Source organism: Schistocerca piceifrons, chromosome 2, assembly GCF_021461385.2.
Source record: "Schistocerca piceifrons isolate TAMUIC-IGC-003096 chromosome 2, iqSchPice1.1, whole genome shotgun sequence".
NCBI lineage: Eukaryota > Metazoa > Arthropoda > Insecta > Orthoptera > Acrididae > Schistocerca > Schistocerca piceifrons.
The window spans coordinates 452,445,983-452,471,022 of NC_060139.1; the positions used below are offsets into that span (position 1 = coordinate 452,445,983).

Genomic DNA, 25,040 nt, shown 5'->3' on the forward strand with positions numbered 1-25,040 from the left:
CTACATAAAGATGCTCTAAGACAAAATCAAAACATTATATTTGTAGTGTCTTCTCCTTTTATACCAGTTGGCATTTGAAAAAGGAACATCATTAACTAACCCTTCGTGTACCACCAATTAAGTGGATGTCATTTTTCATTAAATCTCAGTACACATTTAAGGATTTAATAACAAGCATTTCTCCTTTTCTGAAATTAAAACATTGTTCTATTTAAACAGATAACTTTATTAAGAAATGGTAATAATGTACATGAAAAAATTACAATAAAAATCAAGTCTGTGAAAATTCGTTCTATTGCTGGCAATCAGTCTGTCGAGTACTGTCACTGACTTCATACACTCCAGTTCATCGAAGTGTGAATTTATCCCGAACACCCTCTGCAGCCACAGTGAATACATTCCACAATGCGACCCTGCAAGCAAAAATGCATTAAAAAATAATATCAATCTGCATCACTCAGTGGGGTAAATAGTGGACACTATACTCAGACAACACAGAAGACTCAAAACAATACGGTGCAATAATCATATGAATTTGACTACACAAAATAATTATTTTCCTTACTAAAGTAATCAAATTAATTTGAGTAATGCATTACCCCCTGCAAAAATAAAAGAAGAGGCAAGTCCACATCGACCAATTTAAGTCACTGGATGGTTGGTTGCAGAGTTAAGGGATTAAACAATAATGTTGTCAGCCCTTGGTAAAGAGAGAGATCTGGAGTTATTGATGTCAGCCAGGAATTTTGAGTTATGAAAGTGTATAGCAGGGTTAAAACAAGACATTGAAAGCGGTGTTGATGCCACAGCTAAAAAATAATTCAGGGAGGTAAAAGTATATGAAATGGTCCAGAATGCAGATCAGAGAGCTAACAAATACCTCCCTAGCACTCATTTGTGGCACGTGAAACCTTGTGTGTAACTGACCCCTTCGAAGACGAAGGGCTACAACAGTTACGGAGTAAAAAATGCCTTCTAGAGGGGAGGATTCGCAACAGTAATAGGAAAAAAGGCTAAAAACGTAATGAACATAAAGTCAGTAGGTGGGTGGGACCAAGTGAATGTCCCGAGATTCAACATGTGACAGGGGCCATCCCTCAACAGCAGCCACACTCCCCTGACCTATTACAGTCAAGGTGTTAAAGATGGGAACAGCACCTACTGTCTTTGAGAAAGTATAAAAATCTGCTCCACTGTTGTTTTGTCTTCAGCCAGCAGGCAGGTTACCAAGACCTTAAGGTCTTGTCTTTATCAGAATACTACTCCTAAAATGTAAAATAGGCTGCAGCAGAAAAATGGGCTACCAGCATCTAAACACAACTAAAACAGAGTAAAAGAGGGATGACCAAGGCAGCTGGCAGAGTCGATGGTGACCCAGACCCAGCATGCAGCAGGACACGCTGTGGCGGTGCAGTTCCTTTCGTCCATTACCTGCACCTACTTGTGAACTCATTGCAGCAGATTGCCAGTAAGAAAGCTGAGCAGAAACCTACCGTACGGCAACACGCATCAGGCTGCGTAAAACTTAACTATTCCAAAAATCAGGAAAAGGTCTGAATTTCGAATGAAAGGTAGAAATACTGGCAAAACTTACCGGTAAGTGTATTCTGAATCTTGATAATGTACATGTTCTCTGCCAAGCCCGTGCTAATCTTAACCCAGTCCTACACAAACCCTTTCATTCAGGTAAGTAAGTTTATGGTAACGTATTTCTCGAAATCTGAGCAGCTACTAAGCATGGATTGTTCATAAATGAAAATGCTCGCCATACTATTACGTTTATCAGTGTCTAATGCACTCAAGTTTTTAGTCACCCATCTGCTCAATACACCACATGGAATTACTGTCTTTTCTCATACACAAAATTACTTAAAAAATCCGTACTTTCTGAAAAACACACGGAATAAATATACCTTCAGTTTAAAACACTTTTGGAACATGTAGCACAACTAAAACCGGCAAATTATAACTTCCTTCAGAGCTTATACTACACACGACCGTACCATTGAAGGGCTGGGCTCCTACTACTTTAGACTGCTGTAAGAATTCTATATATCCAAGAGAAAAGACGCACGAAGAATACTCTGTTCTGATTTGTCAGTTTTCTTTAAGCCAATACAAAAAGATTATTCTCCTGCTTTAGTCCGCACTTTTCATGACTAACCAATCACCAAATAACATACTTTCGAACTGTACTTTTTCCACCGAAATAAATACTTCCATTCTGACACTTTGTTTATAATTTACGTTAATAACTATTTTCATTTGCATTCAAATTAGCTTTCCTTTTACCATAAACTTACTTAACGTATTGTGATACAAAATTCCCCGTCGTCTGCATTCACACTGTGTTAAAACTTTCTCAGCCTAGATCGTACAGTGTTTATTAGTAGAACAATGATACACATATTTACTTTACACCACATTCATGCATCATTCACGTTATTAAAAGCATATACAAAACTGTACAAATATAAATAAACAAAAAAGCCTTCAATAAATAAACAACAATTCACAAAAACATTCTCTTGACCTGTTTCTTGAATGTCTCTGAGCACTACTGGACTCTGATGGATGAAAATTAGAACTACATACTCAACCATATGTCACTGTGCACACGAGTCATTCTCCTGAAACACAGGCTCTCGACACGAGTAATATGTGGTGCCACACTTCAACCCCAATGATCCTGCCCCTGCTCCAAAAGTAGTTTAAAATGTTATAGCTAAGAATGAAAACCACATTCTCAGCGAAACAAGGAAACCCATTCAAATGCCTGTACATTGTCTGCAGATATTAGAGATGAGGAATCCAGAAGATCAAGCTTAGCAGGGATACCTATAAGAAGGGAGCACCACCATGATGTACACTACTGTCTGTAAGGCTTCACAACCAAAACATGGGGGTGACTCATTAAACAAGATTAAATTATGGATTGGTCTGGCACAACAAATGCGGAGACAACACGGGTTTTCTTCAAGGAGGAACACTTTGAAGCAGTAGCCTCCCTGGTAGTGTGCAGTTTATCAGAGGGGGTAGTAGTCCAATGCATGATGTTCCACCTCTGACTGAGAAGAGGTCTTATTTGCACCCTCAAATCTGTACCTGAGATGATTAGTAAGTAATGTCCTTAGTGATATATGAATGCGTAAGTGGCACAGGGAATTTTTCCGGACAGGTTAAAATATGCAATTTTCCCTACACTGTCAACTTTTCCAAAATATTTAAAAACAAAGTACTCAAGAGAAATTTCATACATAAGTGGAAACAATTTACTTAGCATGTCACAGTTTGGATTCTAGAAGGGTTGCTCAAAAGAATCCTTTTTATACAACCACTCATCAAACGGCACAATTCACAAATAATAAAACATCATTAGCTAGTATTTTCGTGATGTTCCCAAGGTATTTCATTGTGTACATCATGTTACTCTCTTTGAAAAACTTGAGTTTTATGGAATTGATGGCTTCAGCACAGCTGGTTTGCATCATACTTCAGCAGAATAAAAAAGTTGTGCTGAATAATTCAATGTTGGACGTGTAAAAAAGTTTATTGTTGCAACAGTGCATATGAATTACACGAAATGATTACATTTACAGATTAACAGCACAAGTGGTTCTGGCATACCAGATATCAACCCATGCTGAAACTCCCATTTAGTATGTTGTGTAGCCTCCATGGGCAGCCACTATTGTGGCATCCAGTCAATTGTATAGATGGTAAATACTGTCCTGGGATATGTTATGCCACATCTGCTCGACCTACTCACATAGTTCTGCAGGCTGTTTGTTGAGGAGGCACACGAGTCGCTTCTCGTCCCATTGTATCCCACATATGCTCAAACTGGAGACAAGTCCAGAGATCGTGCTGACCAGGGAAGTTGCTGCGTATCTCGCAAAGCACGTCTAGTCTCGCACGCAGTGTGCGGGTGAGCTTTACCCTGTTGGAACAACACTTCACCTTCCTCTTGAAAGGACGGCGGAATGGGTCTAACAACACATCTGCACTAAGTGCTGGTCATCGTCCCCTCTAGAAACACAAAAGATGAATGAGATTTGTAGCTAATCACAACCCACACCATAAGCCCTGGGATGGGATCACTCTAGAAGCAGTGTTTGCCAAGTCTACATCGTATGCGCAAAGTAGGCAGAATCTCCTTTCATCACTTTTTTGTTGTTTGTTTTGGTTTTAGGGTGCAAAACTGCTATGGTCATTAGCGCCCGGTCTGTGACTTAGGAAACGGTAAAAAACGAAAATGGAAAGCAGCAGCAATGGGAATGAAACTCAAAAAATTGGAGAAACTAAAGGCAGAAGGAAAGCTTAAAAATCCACTACAGAAAGGGGTTGGTTGTCCCCAAAAAGAACTTCAAATGACTGACGTCATCTCACTGGCACTAATAAAACTCTAGAACGCGATCGGCCGAGCGCGTGTCATCTGCTAAAATGGACGATATATCAGGCGACAGCTGTAGACGGGTGCGTAACGGAGTAAAATAGGGGCACTCAATTAAAAGGTGTCTTACCGTCCACAGCTGAGAGCAGTGGGGACAGAGTGGGGGAGGATCGCCGCTTAAAAGATGTTGATGGCTAAAAAGACAGTGCCCTATCCGGAGTCTAGTTAAAATTACCTCCTCCTGACGATGCGTTCGGGAGGAAGAGGTCCAAGCACAGGGAAGAGCTTTCACGTCCCACAATTTATTATGGGGAAGTGTCGACCAATGTGCGTGCCATAAAAGAACAACACGACGACATAAAACGCTCCGTAGATCGGCGAAGGGAATCGATCGAATAGCTGGCCGAAGAAGAGAGACTGCAGCCTTGGCCGCTATATCGGCTGCCTCATTGCCACAGATACCAACGTGTCCTGGGAGCCAGAGGAACGCCACAGAGACGCCCCCCAAATGGAGCAAGCGCAGGCAGTCCTGAATCCGGTGGACCAGAGGGTGGACAGGGTAGAGAGCTTGGAGACTGAGGAGAGAGCTGAGAGAATCTGAACAGATAACATACTGTATCCACTGATGGCGGTGGATGTATTGGACAGCCTGGAGAACAGCGTAAAGCTCCGCAGTATAAACCGAACACCGGTCGGGGAGCCGAAATCGATTTGGGGTGTCGCCAACAATATAGGCACTCCCTACACCTAACGATGTTTTCGAGCCATCAGTGTAAATAAATGTGGCTTCCTTCATTTGTGCACATAGAGCAGCAAATGCCCGACGATAAACAAGTGAAGGGGTACCATCCTTGAGAAATTGACAAAGGTCACGGAGCAGGCAGATCCGGGGACGGAGCCAAGGCGGTGCTGTACCCCAAGTTGTCAAGAAGGTTTTAGGAAAGCGGAAGGAAAGAGAATGGAGCAGTTGACGGAAGCGGACTCACGGTGGTAGTAGGGAAGAAGGGTGGCCTGCATACCCTACATCCAAGGACGCATCGAAAAAAATGTTATGGGCCAGATTAGCAGGCATGGAAGACAGATGGCTAGCATAATGACTCAGAAGGACAGCTCGCCGATTGGACAGCGGAGGTTCAGCAGTCTCAGCATAAAGGCTTTCCACAGGGCTGGTGTAAAAAGCTCCAGACACTAAATGTAATCCACGGTGGTGGATAGAGTCGAGACGCCGAAGAATAGACGGCCGAGCAGAGGAGTAAACTATGTTTCCATAGTCCAATTTCGAGCGCACTAAGGCACGATAGAGGTGGAGAAGGACCACTCGGTCCGCTCCCCAGGAGGTACCATTCAGGACACGGAGGGTGTTGAGGGATCGCAGACAGCGAGCCGAAAGATAGGAGACGTGGGATGACCAGCACAGTTTTCTGTCAAACATAAGACCCAAGAATTAAGCGACGTCCGAAAACGGAAGGTTGACAGGTCCTAGATGGGAGCCCGGGACATCAGGAAAGAGACAATCCATAATTGGATTTATGGCAATGGCAAACAGTACAACACTCAGCACGGAGCCCTGGGGTGCCCCGTTTTCTTGGGAGAAAGTACGGGAGAGAGTGGTGTTCACCCGCACTCTAAATGTGCGCTCTGCCATAAATTCGTGAAGAAAAAGGGGCAGCCGACCTCGAAAGCCCCAAGAGAACAGTGTGTGGAGGATGCCTGTCCTCCAACAGGTATCATATGCTCTCTCCAGATCAAAAAATATTGCTACTGTTTGGCGTTTCCGGAGAAAATTGTTCATGATATAAGTGGAGAGAGCAACAAGATGGTCAACTGCAGAACGATGCTTTTGGAAACCGCATTGGGCAGGTGTTAAAAGACTGCGGGACTCCAGCCACCAAGCGAAACGGCAATTCACCATACGCTCCAAAACCTTACATACACTACTCGTGAGAGAAATGGGGCGATAGTTAGAAGGGAGATGTTTGTCCTTTCCAGGTTTTGGAACAGGAACGACGATAGCTTTCCGCCATCATCTGGGAAAAGTACTGTCTGTCCAAATTCAATTATAAAGGCGAACAAGGTAAAGCAGACTATGGTATGATAAATGCAGCAACATTTGGATGTGGATACCATCCGGTCCTGTGGCGGAGGAGTGAGAAGAAGAGAGTGCATGTTGGAGTTCCCGCATGGAGAAAACAGTATTGTAGCTATCGCGATTTTGAGAGGAGAAAGCAAGAGGTCGCACTTCCGCTGCACGTTTCCTCGGGAGAAACACTGGCGGGTAATTTGAAGAGCTCGAAATCTCAGCAAAGTGCTGACCCTACGAGTTAGAAATTGCGACGGGGTCCACTAATGTATCATGCGCAACAGTGAGCCCAGAGACAGGGGAGAAACTAGGCGCGCCTGAGAACCGTTGAATCCGACTCCAAAGTTCCGAGGAGGGAGTGAAGGTGTTAAATGAGCTAGTAAAGAATTTCCAGCTTTCCTTCTTGCTATCGCGGATGATGCGACGGCATCGCGCTCGGAACTGCTTATAGCAGATACAGTTGTCCGAAGTAGGATGGTGGCGGAAAACGCGAAGAGCACGTCGCCGCTCACGTATTGCGTCACGGCATGCCGCGTTCCACCAAGGAACCGGGGAGGGGGGGGGGGGCGGCAATGCGGAGGTGCGTGGTATTGAACGTTCCGCAGCTGTAAGAATAACGTCTGTAGTATGTGTGACCTCATCGTCGACACTAGGAAAGTGGCGGTCATCAAATGTCGCTAGAGACGAAAAAAGTGTCCAATCGGCTTGGCCAAAATTCCAGCGTCACGGGCGCATATATGGCTGTTGAGGCTGCAGTCGAAGGACACATGGAAAGTGGTCACCTGAGTGTGTATCATCAAGGGCGAACCATTCGAAGTGCCGAGCTAGCGGAACAGTACCAACCGAAAGGTCCAAATGAGATAAATTTGTCGTGGAGGCAGACAAAAATGTAGGGACCCCAGTGTTGAGGCAAACTAGATCCGCTTGGTGGAAGACGTCTAGCAATAGTGAGCCACGCGGACAAGGATGTGGAGATCCCCAAAGCGGGTGGTGGGCATTGAAGTCCCCAACCAGTAAATAGGGGGGTGGAAGCTGACCAGGAAGATGAAGGAGATCAGCTCGCGCCATTGGTGTGGACGATGGAATGTATACAGCACAAAGAGAAAAGGTATATCCAGAAAGGGAAAGACGGACAGTGACAGCTTGGAAGGAATTGTTTGAGGGGATTGGGTGATAATGGAGAGTATTATAGAGAAGAATCATGAGTCCTCCATGTGCTGGAGTGCCTTCAACAGAGGGGAGATCAAATTGGATGGACTGAAAATGGGGGAGAACAAAGCGGTCATGGGGACGCAGCTTTGTTTCCTGGAGACAGAAGATGACCGGCGAGTAGGATCGTAAGAGGATCGACAATTCATCCCGATTAGCTCGAAGGCCGCGGATATTCCAGTGGATAATGGACATAGGGTGAACAGAAAATGGAGGAATGTGACCAAGGTTGCCGTCAACTCAGCGACTGCTCAGAGCTTGTGACCGACAGCATGGAATGGCATTCAGCCGAAGGCAGGAGATCCTGATCCATAGGTTGTTCAGGAGCAGCTCCTGCCACCAGCGATCGGCCGCCAGCAGTGCGCCTCGGCAACACAGAAGACGGCCGAGGGCGATTACTGCCAGGTGGTGGTGTAGATGAGACATGCCTTGGCGGAGAAGGAGATGAACTGGGTTTCTTACTAGCCTTCTTGGAAACATGATGTTTAGATGAAGGAGGAACCGATGGTTGTGAAGTTGGGGTACGTAAAAAATCTTCACGAGTACGCTCTTTTTCGAAGTCTTGGTGTCTGACTTTTGGGCTCGAGATTTAGCAGAACCCGATGAAGGTTGTGAGCCGTAGGTGGGCAGGCGAAAGTGGGGAGGTTGAACGAGCGATCTTTGCGCTGGCCGATCTGACGACCGTGGCACTAAAGGTAAGGTCACAAGTCTGCGTGGCCGCCTCCTTTGTTGGCCGAGGAGAGGCAAGGACAGTGCTGTATTTACCTGTCTGAGGCACGGTGGGCTGTCGACTGGCAAATAATTTTCGAGCAGCACTCTGATTTCCTGAATGAGCTTTTCGTCTTTAAAAATGGGGCAATCTCGAGAGGAAGCAGCGTGGTCCCCCATACAGTTGATGCAACGAGGGGATGGAGGCGGACAAGCACCCTCATGGGCATCCTTGCCACACGTAACACATTTGGCTGGATTGGAACAGGACTGGCTGGTGTGACTGAACCGCTGACACCGATAGCAACGCGTAGGGTTTGGGATGTAAGGGCGAATGGAAATTATCTCACAGCCTGCTTTGATTTTCGATGGGAGTTGACCTTTGTCAAATGTCAAGAAGACAGTACGGGTTGCAATGATGTTCGTGTCAACCCTTTTCATGACTATCAACTGCTGTTACGCTCTGGTCAGACAGGTGGTGTTGAATTTCCTCGTCGGACAATCTGTCGAGGGAGCGTGTATACACGACCCCACGTGATGAATTTAAAGTACGGTGCGGGTCCACCTGGACAGGGAAGGTGTGTAGCAGTGAAGTACACAGCAATTTTTGTGCCTGGAGGGCGCTGACTGTTTCTAACAACATGGTGCCATTTCGTAATCTGGAACAAGACTTTACAGGACCTGCAATTGCGTTGACACCTTTCTGAATAATGAAAGGGTTGACCGTGGAGAAGTCGTGACCTTCGTCAGACCGAGAAACAACAAGAAACTGTGGCAACAATGGAAAGACGGTCTGTGGCTGAGACTCATTGAACTTGCGCTTGTGAGCTGACATAGTAGAAGATAAGGAAACCATTGCGAAAGTATCCCCCATGTTTACCGGCGTCTCCGATGGAGCACTCCTTCCTTGTGGGGGCCCTCTCTGAGGGCACTCCCGCCTTAGGTGATTGTTCACACCTCAGGTCACACCTCCCGACAAATGGACGGAGGGACCAATCGGCACTTTCGGGTATCACCCCTCCCTGGGCCTGGCCGTTACCAGGAGGTACGTACGTGTCCTACCTGTCTACCCGGGGCGGGGAATTACGCGTTACCCCGTCACTGGTTACGCATGGAAAGGCGTGGGTCGGCCTTCAGACAGGCACAGGGAGGAAAAAAGAGAAAGGGAAAGGAAAGGAGAGGTCTCAAACGCCGCAGCGGAGAAAAGGGGAAAGAGAAGAGGTAAGGAAAAGAGAAGGACAAAGGAAGGACGAAGACTTGCAAGCGGAGAAAGCAAAGAATTTGTTACAGTTTCAAGCATCCGTCTCCGAACGTAGGCACAAAACATACTCCCAGAGAGGAAGAAATGGAAGGAAAGAGGCGGAGGCGGGTCGAAGATGGGGGGGGGGGGGGGGGGGGGATGCGGAAAGGGAAGGTATGCAGCCCGCAAAGGAAGGAAGGCCATATTAGCTCGGGGTCCCGTGCTTGCTACGCACGTATCCACAAAAGAGTTGTGGACCCCCTGGGGGGGACCTTTCATCACTGAAGACCATGGCATGTCGTGCCATCTTACAAGTGATCCTCTGATGGCACTGGTCCAGCCATTAATGTTGATGCTGTGGTGAGAGTAGAAGACGGGCTAGAGGTCTGCAGCCCTTTAGCCTCACAATAATAACCAGTTTGCAATAGTTATTGCTCACTCCCCCCCCCCCCCCCCATCTGTGCTTTGGTAGTTATTTTATGGGGGGGGGGGGGGGGGAGAACCAAACTCCAAGGTCATTGGTCCCTTGTTCCTGGTAAAATAATTACACAAAGGAAATAAGGAAAGAAAGAAGACACACATCAGAATAACAGGAGAAAGGAAGAGCCAGAAGAATGACAGAAGGACAACCAACACTACTACGGACAAAACAGGAAAATAAAACCACGGAGGATACAAGAAACAGGTACAAGGGGTAAAAACAAGAGAGGGCATGACAGTGGCTGGCCGACCACGAGAATAAACAGGAAAAGCCAGCCACTCTGCAAGACATTAAAACATCCACCCAAAAAGCATTAGAGTGGAGAACACAAAGGACACGTGCTAAAACTTATATAGAATGATAGAACCCTCCGTCACATATAAAATGTAAAACTAAATTAGCCGATGAGATACTGCCAGCTAAAATAAATGGCAACAAGTCCGGTAACTGAAGAGTCCATCACAGGGCAGCCGAAGGACAGCTCACCAAGATATGGGCCACTGTCAGCCGAGCACCATACCGACACTGAGGTGGATCATCATGGTGCAGGATGTAGCCATGTGTCACCCAAGTGTGGCCAATGCAGAGCTGACAGAACAACAGAGTCCCTGCGAGAGGCTCTCATGAAGGACTGCCACACATTCGTAGTCTCTTTAATGAATGGCACACAGTCTGTTGTGCGTGCTGAGGTTATGCCCTTTCATCTCCCAAAGCCGCAAAACCTAGCAGCATAGTTCTGAATGCAAGTCGGTTGCATAGATCTCCAAAAGCTGTTTCCGTGTAGCCTGTTCTCAAGTTCGTTGCCTGGGATTCCGACATGACCTGGGGTCAAGACAAACACCACTGAATGACAGGACCGTTTCAGGGCATAGATGGACTCCTGGCTGATTGCTACCAAAGGATGACGAGGGTAGCACTGGTCAGTAGCTTGTAGGCTGCTCAAGGAATCAATACACAGAAGAAATGACTACCCACGGCATGAACGGATGGGCTCAAGAGCACGAGATATAGCCAACAGCTTGGCAGTGGCTTCATGCAAGGAATGCTGTCCAATATGTCCTCCATGGACATACATGAAGCCGACGTGACCATCAGCCATTGAGCCGTTGGTGTAAACCACTTCGTGACCTTGGTACATGTCAAGTATCATGAGGAAGTGGCAGCAGAGAGCCATGGGATCAACTTGAGTACTTGGGGCTATGTGAAAGGTCCACACGAAGCTGCGGCCTAGGTTTACACCATGGAGGTGTACGTGAATGGACCTCAAGTACAGGTCGTAAAGGCAAGGAATCCAGTTCGGAAAGAAGAGATCATACACAAACTGCAATTGGAAGCCCTGGCCTTGGCTGCCAATGCGGGAGATAAACCACCGTCTGTGGGAAAAGGAAATGGTGATTCGGATGTGCAGGAGAACTACAAACATGTGCAACGTAACTGGCCAGCAGTTGTTCATGTCTACCCTGCAATGGAGGGACTCCAGCCTCCACAAGCACGCTGGTCACCGGACTCGTCCTAAAAGCTCCTGTTGCTAGGCGAACGCCACAGTGGTGCACTGGGTCGAGTAAACGTAATGCTGAGGGCGCCGCAGGCGGGATTGAACAAGGGCTCTGTAGAGTTTCAGCAGCGTAGAGAGACCTACATCCCAGTTGGTGTTGCTCAGGCAGCAGAGGGCACTGAGGTGCTGCCTGCACTTCCGCTTAAGCTGATGAAGGTGAGGAAACCAAGTCAATCAGGCGTCAAAAACCAGTCCTAAAAATCGATATGTTGCCACTACAGTGAGTGGATCGTCATTAAGGTAAAGTTCTGATTCTGGATGAATGGTACAATGCCGACAGAGGTGCATAACACACAACTTTGTGGGCAAAAACTGGGAACCGTGGGCTAGAGCCCATGACTGCGCCTTGTGGATGGCTCCCTGTAGGCGCCATTCAGCAACAACGTACTGGTTGAGCAGTACGAAATGCAGAAGTCGTCTGCATACAGAGAAGGTGAGACGGATGGCCCTACAGCTGTTGCTAGACCATTAATGGCAACTAAAAATAGAGAGACAATCAATACAGAGCCCTTCAGGACCCCATTCTCCTGGATATGGGTGGAACTACAGGAGGCACTAACTTGGACACAGGAAATATGAAGCGGCAGGAAATTTTGGATAAAGATCTGGAGCGGGCCTCGGAGACCCCACTCATATAATGTGGCAAGAATATGTCGTCACCAGGTCGTGTCATACATTTTTTTGTAAATCAAAAAAGATGGCAACCAGGTGTTAGTGTATGAAAAAGGCTGTGCGGATGGCAGACTCAAGGGACACAAGATTATCGGTGGTAGAGCGACCCTGGTGGAAGCCTCCCAGACATGGAGCCAGTAGGCCATGTGCCTCTAGGACCTGACCCAACCCAACTGCTGACACACCATACATTCCAGCAGCTTACAAAGAACGTTCGTGAGGATGATGGGCCGATAGCTATCCACATCAAGCAAGTTTTCATCAGAACTGAGCACCAGAATGGTGCTCTCCCACCATTGGGATGGAAAGACTCCACCACACCAGATCTCGTTGAAGATGACAAGATGTCGCTTTTAGTTAGATGAGATATGTTTAATCATCTGATTGTGTATCCGATCTGGCCCAGGAGCTATGTCAGGGCAACGTGCAAGGGCACTGAGGAGCTCCCACTCTGTAAATGGTGTGTTATAGAATTCACTGTGGCCTGTAGTGAACGAGAGGAATTTCCCTTCCAGCCACCATTTGAGAGTGCGACAGGTGGGGGTAATTCTCCGATGAAGAGGCTTGAGCATAGTGCTTAGCAAAGTGCTCGGCAATCGCGTTTTCATAGGTAGATAACACGCCATTTATGTTACCACCGGGAACACCTGTTGGGTCTGGTACCCGAAAACACGTTTGATCTTTGCCCAGACTTGGGAAGGATACGTATGGCACCCAATGGTTGAGACACGTCTCAACCAACACTCCTACTTCCCTCGTTTGATAAGTTGGCGAATGCAGTCACAGATCTGTTTAAAGGCTATGAGGTGCTCCAGGGAAGGGTGCCGCTTATGCTGCTGTAGAGCTCGCCGACGTTCCGTAATTGCTTCAGAGACTTCTGGCGACCACCAAGGGACAGCCCTTTGCAGGGGGCACCTTAAAGAGTGAGGGATTGTGTTTTCTGCCACGGAAACGATTCCTGTAGTCACCTGCTCAACCATCACATCGATGTTACCATGTGGAGGAGATTCAATGGTGACAGCAGAGGTGAAAGTATCCCAGTCTGCCTTGTCTAAAGGCCATCTGGGCAGGCGTCCATGGGCCTGATGCCGGGGCAGTGACAGGAAGATGGGGAAGTGGTTTTCTTGTCCTCCTTTTGTCCATTTACTCATCTGTTGCCCTTCATTGTTCTTGTGATTTTTCCTTTCATTTTCTTTTGTTCTGTCAGTCTCGTTTGTTCTATTCTCACACTTGGGGCATTGTTTTATTCGCAACAAGGGACTGATGACCTCTTAGTTTGGTCCCTTCCTCCCTCTTTTAATCCAACCTTTTGTGAAGCATATGTGGGACAAGTTTAGGGAGGTGTAGGGCTTGTCCAAAATGCACTCTGGCTCAGTCTTGATAAAAACAGCATCCTCTGCCCAGTCACGGGCATTACTCATTTGTGACAAGTTGGGGATTTATCCTTTACCATCACACCCCATAAGAGCTTAAATATGGTCCAGGGTATTATATTCCGCATGGACCTTCTTTTGCAGTCTCACAGCGAGCTGCACGCAAATTTAGAGCGGCGAGGTGTTCATTTCGTGTGGCGCGTTCATCAGGGTCCGAGGGATAATCAGGTTGTCACCGGTGCCTTCATCTTGGCTTTTGAGGGTGACATATTGCCTGAGAAGGTCATGGTGATGGTCTACCTCTGACGTCAAGCTATAGATCCCTCCCCCTAAGCAATGCTTTAAGTGCTCGAAGTTCAGCCATAAGTCTTCCTACTGTACTTCCAGTGTCACATGTCGACATTGTGGACATCTATACATCCCAATACTCAGCGTACCCTGTGTCAACTGTGGAGAGCATCATTCACTTTGCTCGCCAGACTGCAGGATTTTACAGAAAGAGAGGGAAATCATGGCATTTAAGACCCTGGACCGACTGACCTACACTGAGGCTAAGAGGAAATTTGAGCACCTACATCCTGTGGCTATGACCACCTCTTACACCGCTGCTACGAGAACATTTTTTGTCCCATCAGTTCCTCACATTCCTGTCGCCTCTCGGAACCAGAAGACTTAACCTGCCCCCTTGACGGTGGGGGACATTTCACTCCCTGTTGCTCTCGCACCACCTACTTCGGGAGCAAACCCCCCCGCCCACCATCGGTGATATCAGTCCCACTTCTGAGCTGGAGCACTGGTCACTAGCTTGTACACTGCCCAAGGAATCAGTACACAGGATGAATGACTCACCTGGGCACGAGTGGATGTGCTGAAGAGCACGAAATATTGCCGCCAGCACTGTAGTGAAAACACTGCACGCATCGGGCAAGGAGTGTTGTTCTATACGCAAAACCAACTTTACAATCGGCCATCAGTGTAAACCACTTCACGGCCCCGGTACATGTCGAGAATCTAAAGAAAGCGACAGCGGAGAGTCATACGGTTAACTAAGTCCTTAGGGCCATGTGAAAGGTCCAGGCAAAGCCGCAGCCTAGGTGTACACCATGGAGGTGTATGTGAATGGACCTCAAGGATAGGTGGTAAAGGGAAGGACTCAGTTCAAACAAAAGGGATAGCACGCGAACCACAATCGTTGGCCCTGACCAGGCTGCTGATGCGGGAGACAGGCTGCCAGGGGTGGGAAAAGGAGACGTAATTTGGATATGCAGGAGAACTATGAACGTGTGTAACGTAACTAGCAAGCAGTTGTGCACGCCTAACTTTGAATGGGCGAACTCTGGCCTCCACCAGGACACTGGTCACCAGACTCATTCTAAAAGCTACCGTCGCTAGGCGAATGCTGCAGTGGTGCACTGGGTCGAGTAAACGTGACACTGAGGCTGCCGCCGGGATGCTGTCAGCATTTCTGCTTAAGTTGACGAAGATGAGGTAGCCAAGTCAATCGGGCATCGAAAACCAGTCCTAAGAATCGATATGCCTCCACTACAGTGAGTAGATTGTCAGTAAGATAAAGTTCTGGTGCCGGATGAACAATGCTGACAGAAGTGCAACACCCAAGACTTTGCAGCTGAAAACTGAAAGCTGTGGGCTAGAGCCCATGACACCGCCTGGTGAATGGATCCCTGTAGGCGCCGCTCAGGAACACCAGTACTGGAGGAGCAGTAAGAAATGCAGAAATCAACCGCATACAGAGTAGGCAAGACGCATGGCCCTACAGCTGCCGTTAGACCGTCAATGGGCGCTAAAAAGAGAGACAACCAATAATGGAGCCCTGCGGGACCCCATTCTCATGGATATGGGTGGAACTATGGGAGGAACTAAATTAAAGACAGAAAGTACGAAGCAACAGGAAATTTTGGATAAAAATCGGGAGTGGGCCTCGGAGACCCCACTCGTATAATGTGGCAAGGATATAATGTCGCCAAGTCGTGTCATACACTTTTCGCAAACAAAAAAAAGATGGCAACCATGTGTTGGTGTCTGGAAAAGGATGTGCGGATGGCAGACTCAAGGGACACAAGATCATCAGCGGTAGAGAGACCCTGGCGGAAGCCGCCCTGACATTGAGCCAGTAGGTCACACGACTCCAGGACCCAACCCAACTGTCGACACACCAAACGTTCCAGCAGCTTACCAAGAATGTTTGTGAGGCTGATGGGCCAATAGCTTTCCATAACAAGTGGGTTTTTATCGGGTTTGAGCACCACAATGATGGTGCTCTCGCACCATTGCGATGGAAAGACGCATTGCACCAGGTGCAGTTGAAGACAACGAGGAGATGTCACTTTTAGTCAGATGAGAGATGTTTAATCATGTGACTGTGGATGCGATCTAAACCAGGAGCTGTGTCCGGGCAATATGCCAGGTCACTGAGGATAGGCCACTCTGTAAACGCGCCGTTAAAGGATTCACTGTGGCATGTGAACGAAATCACTTTCCCTTACAGCCGCCGTTTGAGAGTGCGACAGTTGGGGGTAATTCTCCGATAGAGAGGCTTGAGCACAATGCTCGGCAACTGCAATTTTGCCAGTAGATAACACGTCGTTTATGTTAACACCGGGAACACCTGTTGGGGTCTGGTACCCGAAAACACGTTTGATCTTTGCCCAGACTTGGGGAGGTGACATACGACACCCAATGGTAAGACATCTCTCTCCCACACTCCTGCTTCCGTCATCTGATAAGACGGCGCACGCGGGAATGGAGCCGTTTAAAGGCTATGAGGTGCTCCAGCGAAGGGTGCCGCTGTAGAGCTCACCGACACTCCTTAATGGCTTCAGCGACTTCCGGCAACCACCGAGGGACTGTGTTTCACCACAGGCACCCTAATGAGCGAGGGATCACGTTTTCTGTCGCAGAAACAATTCCTGTAGTCACTTGCTCAACCATCACATTGATGTTACCATGTGTGGGAGCTTCAATGGTGACAGCAGAGGTAAAAGTTTCCCAGTCCGCCTTGATTAAAGCCCATCTGAGCAGGTGTTCGTGGGCAAGGAGGATGACATCATCATGAGACTGGGAGGCATGGGACATTCAATGAGGCAGTTTATGCCTCAGGGTCACCTGCTGCCACCGCTTTATTTCCTGAGCAGTCTGTATCCATGGTGTCTGAGGGTCCGACAGGATTTAGGTCCTCGGCTGACACTAGAATCTCCACCTCATCCCCAGAAGCAAAGCTTGTAGGTAGCGGTGGTGTGGGTGCCACCAGAAGTCCCTTTGTCTTGGGGACCATCTGTTTGGATTTCTCTCGCTGCTCCTTGGGTTTCTCTGGCTGGGAGGGCTTGACTGATTCTGTCTCCGGGACTGAGGATGATCATGAAGCCCTATGACCAGCTACTTTTCAGCAATTCAGCAACTGGTGGGAGTCATCTTTCCCACTAGCAGAAAATCTGGGAAGGAAATGACACAAGGGGTCCCTTCCTAGTGAGAGGTGCCGAAGAATACTTACGTTTCTCCAGCTGAGAAATGGGGACTGGCACCCCCAATGGTTGGGAAGGAGAAGGGGTAGGGGGAGCATGCTCCTGAGGTAGGTCATGTGGGAGCAACAGGGAGGTAAGTGCGCCCCACCATCAAGCGGGCAGGTGCAGTTTTCCGGCTCTGAGAGCCGACCGGAATTTGCGGAACGGATGGGGCTACAACTGTTCTCATAGCGGCAGTGTAAGAGGTGGCCGTAGCCACAAGATGTAGACGCTCAAATTTCCTCTTAGCCTCAGTGTAGGTCAGTCGATCCAGGGTCTGGTATTCCATGATTTTCCTTTCGTGCTGTAAAATCCTGCAGTCTGGTGAGCAAGGGGAATAATGCTCTCCGCAAATGACACAGATGGGAAGCGGGGCACATGGGAGTATTGCGATGTGATAAACATCCACAATCTCAACATGTGACCTTGGAAGTACAATGGGAAGTCTTATGGCTGAACTTCCAGCACTTAAAGCACTACATAGGGGGAGGGCTATATATGGCTTTACATCACAGCGGTAGACCATCAACTTTACCTTCTCGGGCAATGTGTCACCCTAAGGCCAAGATGAAGGCACTGGTGGCAACCTGATTATTCCTCGGACCTGTTGGACACGTCAGACAAAATGAACGCCTTGTCACTAAGCTTGCATGCAGCTCCTCGTCAGACTGCAGAAGAAGGTCCCTGTGGACTATAATACCTTTGACCATATTTAAGCTCTTATGGGGCGTGATGGTAACAGAAACATCACCCAAAAGCTTGTCACAAGCGAGTAATGCCTGTGCCTGGCACAGGATGCTGTTTTTATCAAGACTGACCCTGACCGCATTTTGGAAAAACCCTCCACCTCCCAAAACTTGCCCTCTAAATGGTCTACAAAAAGCTGTTGTTTCATCGAAACAAAGGTGCCCCCATCAGTTCTGTACATACGAGGTACTGGGCTGAATAAGGTTTGCTGCCATCCTTAGCCGGGCATTCCTCCCATTGTGTGGCCAGAGAGGGGAATGATTTAGGGTCGTACTTCCTTGCATTTTACTGAGATTTGGAACACGTAGGGACTGCTGGCGATTTGATCACCTGCAAGAGATGACGTGGTACACTTCATGGCACATCATCCGCCCTGATGCCACCCACTCTGACCAGGGACCCTCCGCATTGGTACCACCCAGCACCAACAAGGGCCACCTGGCAGGATGGCCATTGCCGGGAGTCTTGATGCCCCAGGGAGATGGGCACCTACTCCATGGCATACATGGGGAGTTAACAGTGCAGGCATCAGCAGAGCAATCACTGTGTTGTCAGAGGGCTACAACCAACAGGGTACATGGCAGCCCCACCTTAACGGATTGGCTACCGTGCTGGATATGTGGTGCCAAGAAGTCCATGTTCATTGTCAGCGCAGAAAGTGACACTGCATAAGGCATGGTGGAAAACGCATCCAGGAAGGTGTCCACGCCTAAGAGATGGAGAATGAGCGGGACAGCCATGCGACGACAAGAAAGTGGGCTAAAGATCTCAATGCATGATGGACACAATGCACCATGTAAGGCTCGCTATTTGGAAAAATTTAGGAAGATGGAGGTCAAACTCGATTGAGGCCATTACATAAAGGCTGAAACGTGTGGGACTCCTCTTAGTTGCCTCTTACGACAGGCAGGAATACCTCAGGCCTATTCTAAACCCCGGACCCACAGGGGGAGACACCTGTGGTGTGTGGTTGTACAGAACCTCGTCTATAGGTGTGGTCCACAGATATTAACATCGTTGCATAACTAATGCAGTATGTACAATTTGTGTGGCAATTTCTAAAAAGCCCATCCCACCATTTGAAACACCCAATTCAACCCCTTTCAAACTCACTGAGTCAGCTATAGGAAGCACAAGAGTGCATTTGCAGCATGGTTGCCTGCTTGCTTCTCACTGTGAGCATTCCCTATTAAGGGTGTATATGACCCGGGACAACCAGGAGATCCGGGAAAAACCTGGGAATGTTTTTAGAATTATAGGAGTTTTTTCATTGTTTTAGTTTTCAGGAAATTTTTGTAATTCTGACAGGTAAGAAACGATACTCTAACAATTATTACTGTATCCCGCTACTGGAGAATAATACTTCAACAACAAAACATAAACGAGAGAAAACGAAAATAACTTAAACTGCAAAGGAAATGTGCCATACACGACGACACACAGTGCTCATGCAAGCGTCTGCCAACAGCAAAATGTGTCAAAGGCTTTAGGAACACTATGCATGCTTCATAACAACAAATTGCCTCTGACGGGCGTGAAGTTACAACTTTTTACATTAGATTCGTTTTAGCACTTATGAGCGGGCTCATGCGCATGCGCAGTTGAGTCGCGTTTGAGCAGTAGATTCTGCTGCTTCTGGCTACAGGAATGTGGCTGTTGGCCGTGCAAGCAGTCTCAGCAAGCAGCTAGATGCTACCGGGAAAAGGGGGCGCCAAATTCATATTCTTGAGGGAAAAACAACTTTTTTCACAAAGCACCTAGCATCCAGTGCAAGTTGGTCTATAGATTATTCGTATGATTTTGAAACGCATCCCTGTTGGCTTCTGAACATTTTTGAACACATTTTAAGTTTATTTTTGAATGCGTGCATAGTGTACGTAAAGTCTCTGTCATAAGAATCCTTGTTGCATCTAGAAATAAATTTTCCGCAGACAAAAGGGGACAGGACTATATGAGCTGAGCGGAGTGAAGCTGCACAAATGAATGCCAAACGCTGTCTGATCATGTCGACTGGGTTTGCGAATGATCAGAGTTGTTATAATAACTAGCGAAATCCATAGATGCAGACTACCAGAATGGAAATATACGACTAACAGGAATAACACGTGAGAAAGATTATGTATTATCTTCTCAGTGTATCCAAGAAAATGAAATTTTGACAGAAAATTTTTGGTGAGATTGCTACACTAGTAAGGACCGATTGTACAGTCCCCTGCTAGCAGCCGCTTAAGTTCTATTGTGGAAGTAATTGGTGATGACAAGATCGTTTGTTAGAACGAGGAAGGAGAAGAAACAAAAACATCACACATTATGGAAGAATAAGGTGCTTTTTGCGTGTAGTAGGCCTAATAGGCATTTGATATTGGTACTTCGTGATTTATATTCTGCCATGTTATAAAAATGACCATTTGTGCCAAAACAGCCTCGTGTGTGTTACAAAATTGCAGCAATATTAGAAAGGCCTATTTTGTTTTACCGTATCTAGCAGACAATAACAATATAGTCGTAATCAGATCGAGAAACCACACCAGTCTTGGGTATTATTTGTATTAACAGCTTTTTCAGTACTACATAACATTTCGAATTTTCATGTAGCAAAAGGTTTGACAAACTTTGATGAGGTAATAGATTCCTTCGCAGAAAGGAAAGCATGCCATGTAAATCTGTAGCAACATAAGAGAGGAAAATTCTAGGAGCCAAGGATTGAAGAAATCTGTACTTTCTTGCCTGTCTCTTGTCTTTATTTGTTTTATGTATCCTATATTTAATTCTATGTCAGACAAAACAGCAAGTTATTAGCTAGTAGGCAATAAAGAGGGCAAATTTTCTGAAGAGTTCTTGTTCTCTCTATTACAAATAATGCCATCTGCTATTAATTGCAAGATTTTTGAGGGGTAGGCTGTGAAACCAGACGACAGGGAGCAGGAGAGGCACCACAGGACATGTCAATTTCCACTGTCCTGAATATAGTTTGATGGCGTCCGTTACAAAATATACAGGTTTCAATTCCACAGAGTGAAATACAGTGACGTGCAATAGAAAAATGCTGTATGAAGAGGCATGGCACTGCATTTTGGCACACTTAAGACCTTATAACATGCTCACATTTGCTCGAACACACGTTTTATGTTTCAGACTTTTCAGAAAGATGTGCGCTACAAGATGAACATATTTTTGAAAAATCGATTTTTTTTGTATTGACCCGTTTCGCAAATATGGTAGATCTGGGGCTGAGGTGCAGAGCAGTCTGAGTTATAGTGGGTAGTCTCCAAGTGATCCGTGTTTACATTTACTTATTTTGCTGTTTCCTCTTCGTTTACTCTCATGTCAAATGAAAACAAATGGATATCTGTGGCCAGGAGTTATCAAGTGAATTAAAATACATTCACATAATTATGGAAGGCTGAAATATGTTATCAGTTTCAGCTTTTATTTTATTTCCACCTTTCTGACAGTCAAGCATTAATCGCCTTGCAGAACAATGACGTTATTTTTGTCTGTTTGCTAAAGAAATTTGACTTTAATTAACCTTTTCTGTAGAGGCAGTTAACGTATTTGAAACAAAATGTTTAATTCCACAGTACTGGTTAGTTTCAACTGTTCACTGCACTTCAAGTGCATGTTTTTCATCGTCTAGCACGTATGGCATTATGCCATAATAAAGAACCAAACATGATATAATACAATACTGGTGCTCCAAGAAAATTTACATCCCAAAAACCATACTGAAAAGCTTCACTGGGAATCTGGACATACGAATGTGCACTTGAAATGTGCACATTTTAGTATGGTTCACAAAATTCCGATGCTTTTGGAGTATCCTCTGATGTATGATCTTTTAGTGTTTTACACATACGTACGTACAGGCTTCTTACGTCATAGTAGCTGCGCAAGCGCGGTGTCGTCTGTTATCTGCGCTCTCTGGCAACTGCTGGAACGAACCTATTTCTAACAGGCCGTGGGAAAATATTGCAAATGGTGGTCTGAAAAGTATTACTTTCAAAGTAAATATCCTTTTACGTAAGTTGAACTATGTGCGAGAATGTACTATGAATTTCTTAACTCTCAGAGCGTTTGACTCTCATTTAAAAATCAACTCTTTGATGATGAGGCATTTAGAAAAATTTCGAACCCTTTAGATCAGACATTTATGCCAATATCAAAAATTTTACTTTCACATTTGTGTGATGTATCTTACAGTGTAACACACGTAAAAAAGATCAACACTATACATGAAAGATCAGCTTCTCTTGCATATTATTAACCTTAGAGACCAATATAATACGTGAAAGCTTTGCTTTTCTTGTAGTTACACTGTGTGTGTTAATTTAAACTATTAACTTTTCCTGTTTGTGAGTTCGTGCTACTTAACAGTGATGTTGCTGTTGGCTGACTACATCACGTGTCCTATGCTCTGAATATCCGCTGTCATCGGCTGGCGAGATCATGTGACATGAGCTATGACTGGCTTACAAAAGAGCATCGCAATCTCAATTTCAGTGACTCTGAAAGTAACATGTGGTGTTTGTTGGAATTCCAATATATACTTTCGTAATACGAAAAAATGCAGAGTATGTGTTGCTGCACATCACAGATATTTCCAAAACCTGTCTTTATCCCTGAGTTTCGTTTTCTAAAGTGCACGGAAGTTCTACGCCTGTGTATCAAACCATAACCACTCAAAGGATTGATAAGTTTTACAGTTCCGATGGAAAATATACAGTTACTTAACATGATAAAAGTGTGTTTTCATCCAGGAGAAAGTATTTTTAACCGGGAAAAATCTGGGAATTTTTTTTCTTTGTCCGCGCAAACACCCTGTATTAAATGGTAGACACTGATGTTGCTCAGGTAACTATGCCACTGTGCTATCTGTTGGTGGACGATGCTGAAACCACTATCAGAACGGGTACTATTCCACAGGTGGGATGTCTGTAATTGGATCAAAATCGACGTCATTTTTTCCAGGTGTACTATCCCCCCCCCCCCCCCCCAAATGTGGCACAGAAGATGAACGGGATGTTCATCTGTTGACTATGTGGAAACATGTAGCACATACTACACTTTTGATGTCACTTACATTGGATAGGCAGTCTGACAGCCTTGCCATAATACACTTTCAGAGTGCCTATCATCATCATCATCGTCGTCGTCTTGAGTCTGTTGTGTTCAATGCCCTTTCTGTCTTCCAGTGGAAATCACAGATGATTATAAAACCAAAGAGTGTATATCACAGCCTTCTAGATGTATCCTGTGCATGTTTGCTCGGAATTAATCCACAAAATCATTGTCCACCGACTTAGAAAAGTGGGCGTGGCAGGAAGACCACGTCACACATTTAATTACTTTTGAGGCACTTCAGATGAAATTTCATCACTGAAACTATGGGAAATTACTGTCCAGGAGTTCTACTAATAAACAAAAATTAAATTTAAAATTTACATTTTCGATCAGTTTCATGATTGTCTTCCCCTTCAGTACCAGAAATTTGAAACTTTCCATACCTGCATTATGTTTACATTCAAATGTTTATTTTTTTATTATATTATTTGCTTCAGGTACTCCTTGAGTGGTGAGTGGCAGATGGAGTTCATCAACAGACATCCCTACACAGAACAAGTGTTGCATGTACAGAGTGTGAAGCAGGTCTTCCGAATACTCTATTCTATGAAAAACCGTGAGAGAGAGACTACAGGGAATATGTAAAACAGAAATTTATGCAAAAATTTGCTATTTTCTGTTTTTCTGTTTCGTTATGGACTTTTACACTGCTCAAGTGAGATGGTGTGTGTGTGTGTGTGTGTGTGTGTGTGTGTGTGTGTGTGTGTGTGTGTGTGTGTGTGTGTGTGTGTGTGTGTGTGTAGATATTGTTCATCTAAAATAATAATAAAAAATAATTTACTACAGTTTAAAGGAGAATGAACTGCTAGAATTAGTGCCACCTTTCAGTTGCTTATTAATAACCATACTATTTTAATGATACTCTTGTTATATTTGTGGGTATGTGGCACATTTGACTGAACTACCAAAGATGTGTTACTGAACTCCAGCCTAAGCATGGAAGATACTCAACATCCTGAAAGCTTTGTCTTACACTGCACTGAGTGGGAAGCTGACCATAGGACACACATCTGTACACACTTAATTAGAAACAATATGGTACATGTATGACTGTGCCCTTGTGTCATGGCCAAATGTTCGGACTGTATCCAATCAGCAGCTATGCATATTTGTGGAGACTGTATTATAATAACTTCCTAGGACCTTAATACATGCAAATTTGGCAATTCCTCAATCGTGAGACGACAGTTCTATCTCGCCACAACATGTTGCGGATCAGATCCTCTATCAATTATCCATTACAATGGAAATGGTTAAATTACAAAATCTGTTGCGGATTATGTTTCAGTGGTCAAATAAATCAAAATCTAAAGAATGATGATCGTACAGTATGGCTAAATCCAGGCACACCCGACAGCGCACCCTTATAATCAGTTTTGCAGAAGATATGTAGTTTCAATCAGATATGTAGTTTCAATCAGCAATTGCTAGCTTCAGAAATTTACTCTGCAGGAAATTCATTTTTTCATGACCAGTTGGGATGGGGGACTAGCCTCCTCAGTACTGACACCTCTGTTGGTGACAACTGTGGAGTTTACTTATATTTCATTACCTACACACCTGTGTATAATTTGGTTGTTTAATATAGTGTTTTTATATTTTGTAATGAAGTCAAATGAATCTCATTTGTATCGTTACACGACATTATTATATCCAGTGAAATGAGCTTTGTCTGAAACCAATAAAAAATAAAATTCAAAATAAAGTATTTTCTTTGGAGCATCAATAACTGCTTACCTCTTCAAGTTTGCCCTTTGGTACCCTGCATATACAGTTTGTTGCAAAGTTAGTATCTCTTGTCTGTATGCACCGCAAGCAGCACAGATTTTCATATCCTTGTTTCTTCCATTTTGCTATCAGATTTTTATCTGCAATGTTTTCATTGAGGCAGTACTCATACAGCTCTGGAAAAACAAGCCAATATAACTCAACAATCTCACACA

The 25,040-nt window shown here is 45.5% G+C and overlaps 1 protein-coding gene across 1 annotated transcript in view; it reads right to left on the reverse strand.

The window, feature by feature from the left end:
• Window positions 1-205: 205 nt before the first annotated feature.
• The window catches only part of LOC124776728 (protein BUD31 homolog), a 44,275-nt gene continuing 19,440 nt past the window's right edge, over window positions 206-25,040 (reverse strand). Inside the window, exons 3-4 of the mRNA XM_047251847.1 lie at window positions 24,835-25,001; window positions 206-413 (exon numbers count right to left, since the gene is read on the reverse strand). Of these exons, the coding sequence (XP_047107803.1) occupies window positions 363-413; window positions 24,835-25,001 (218 nt within the window). The 3' untranslated portion in view covers window positions 206-362. The remainder of the gene's footprint in view (window positions 414-24,834; window positions 25,002-25,040) is intronic.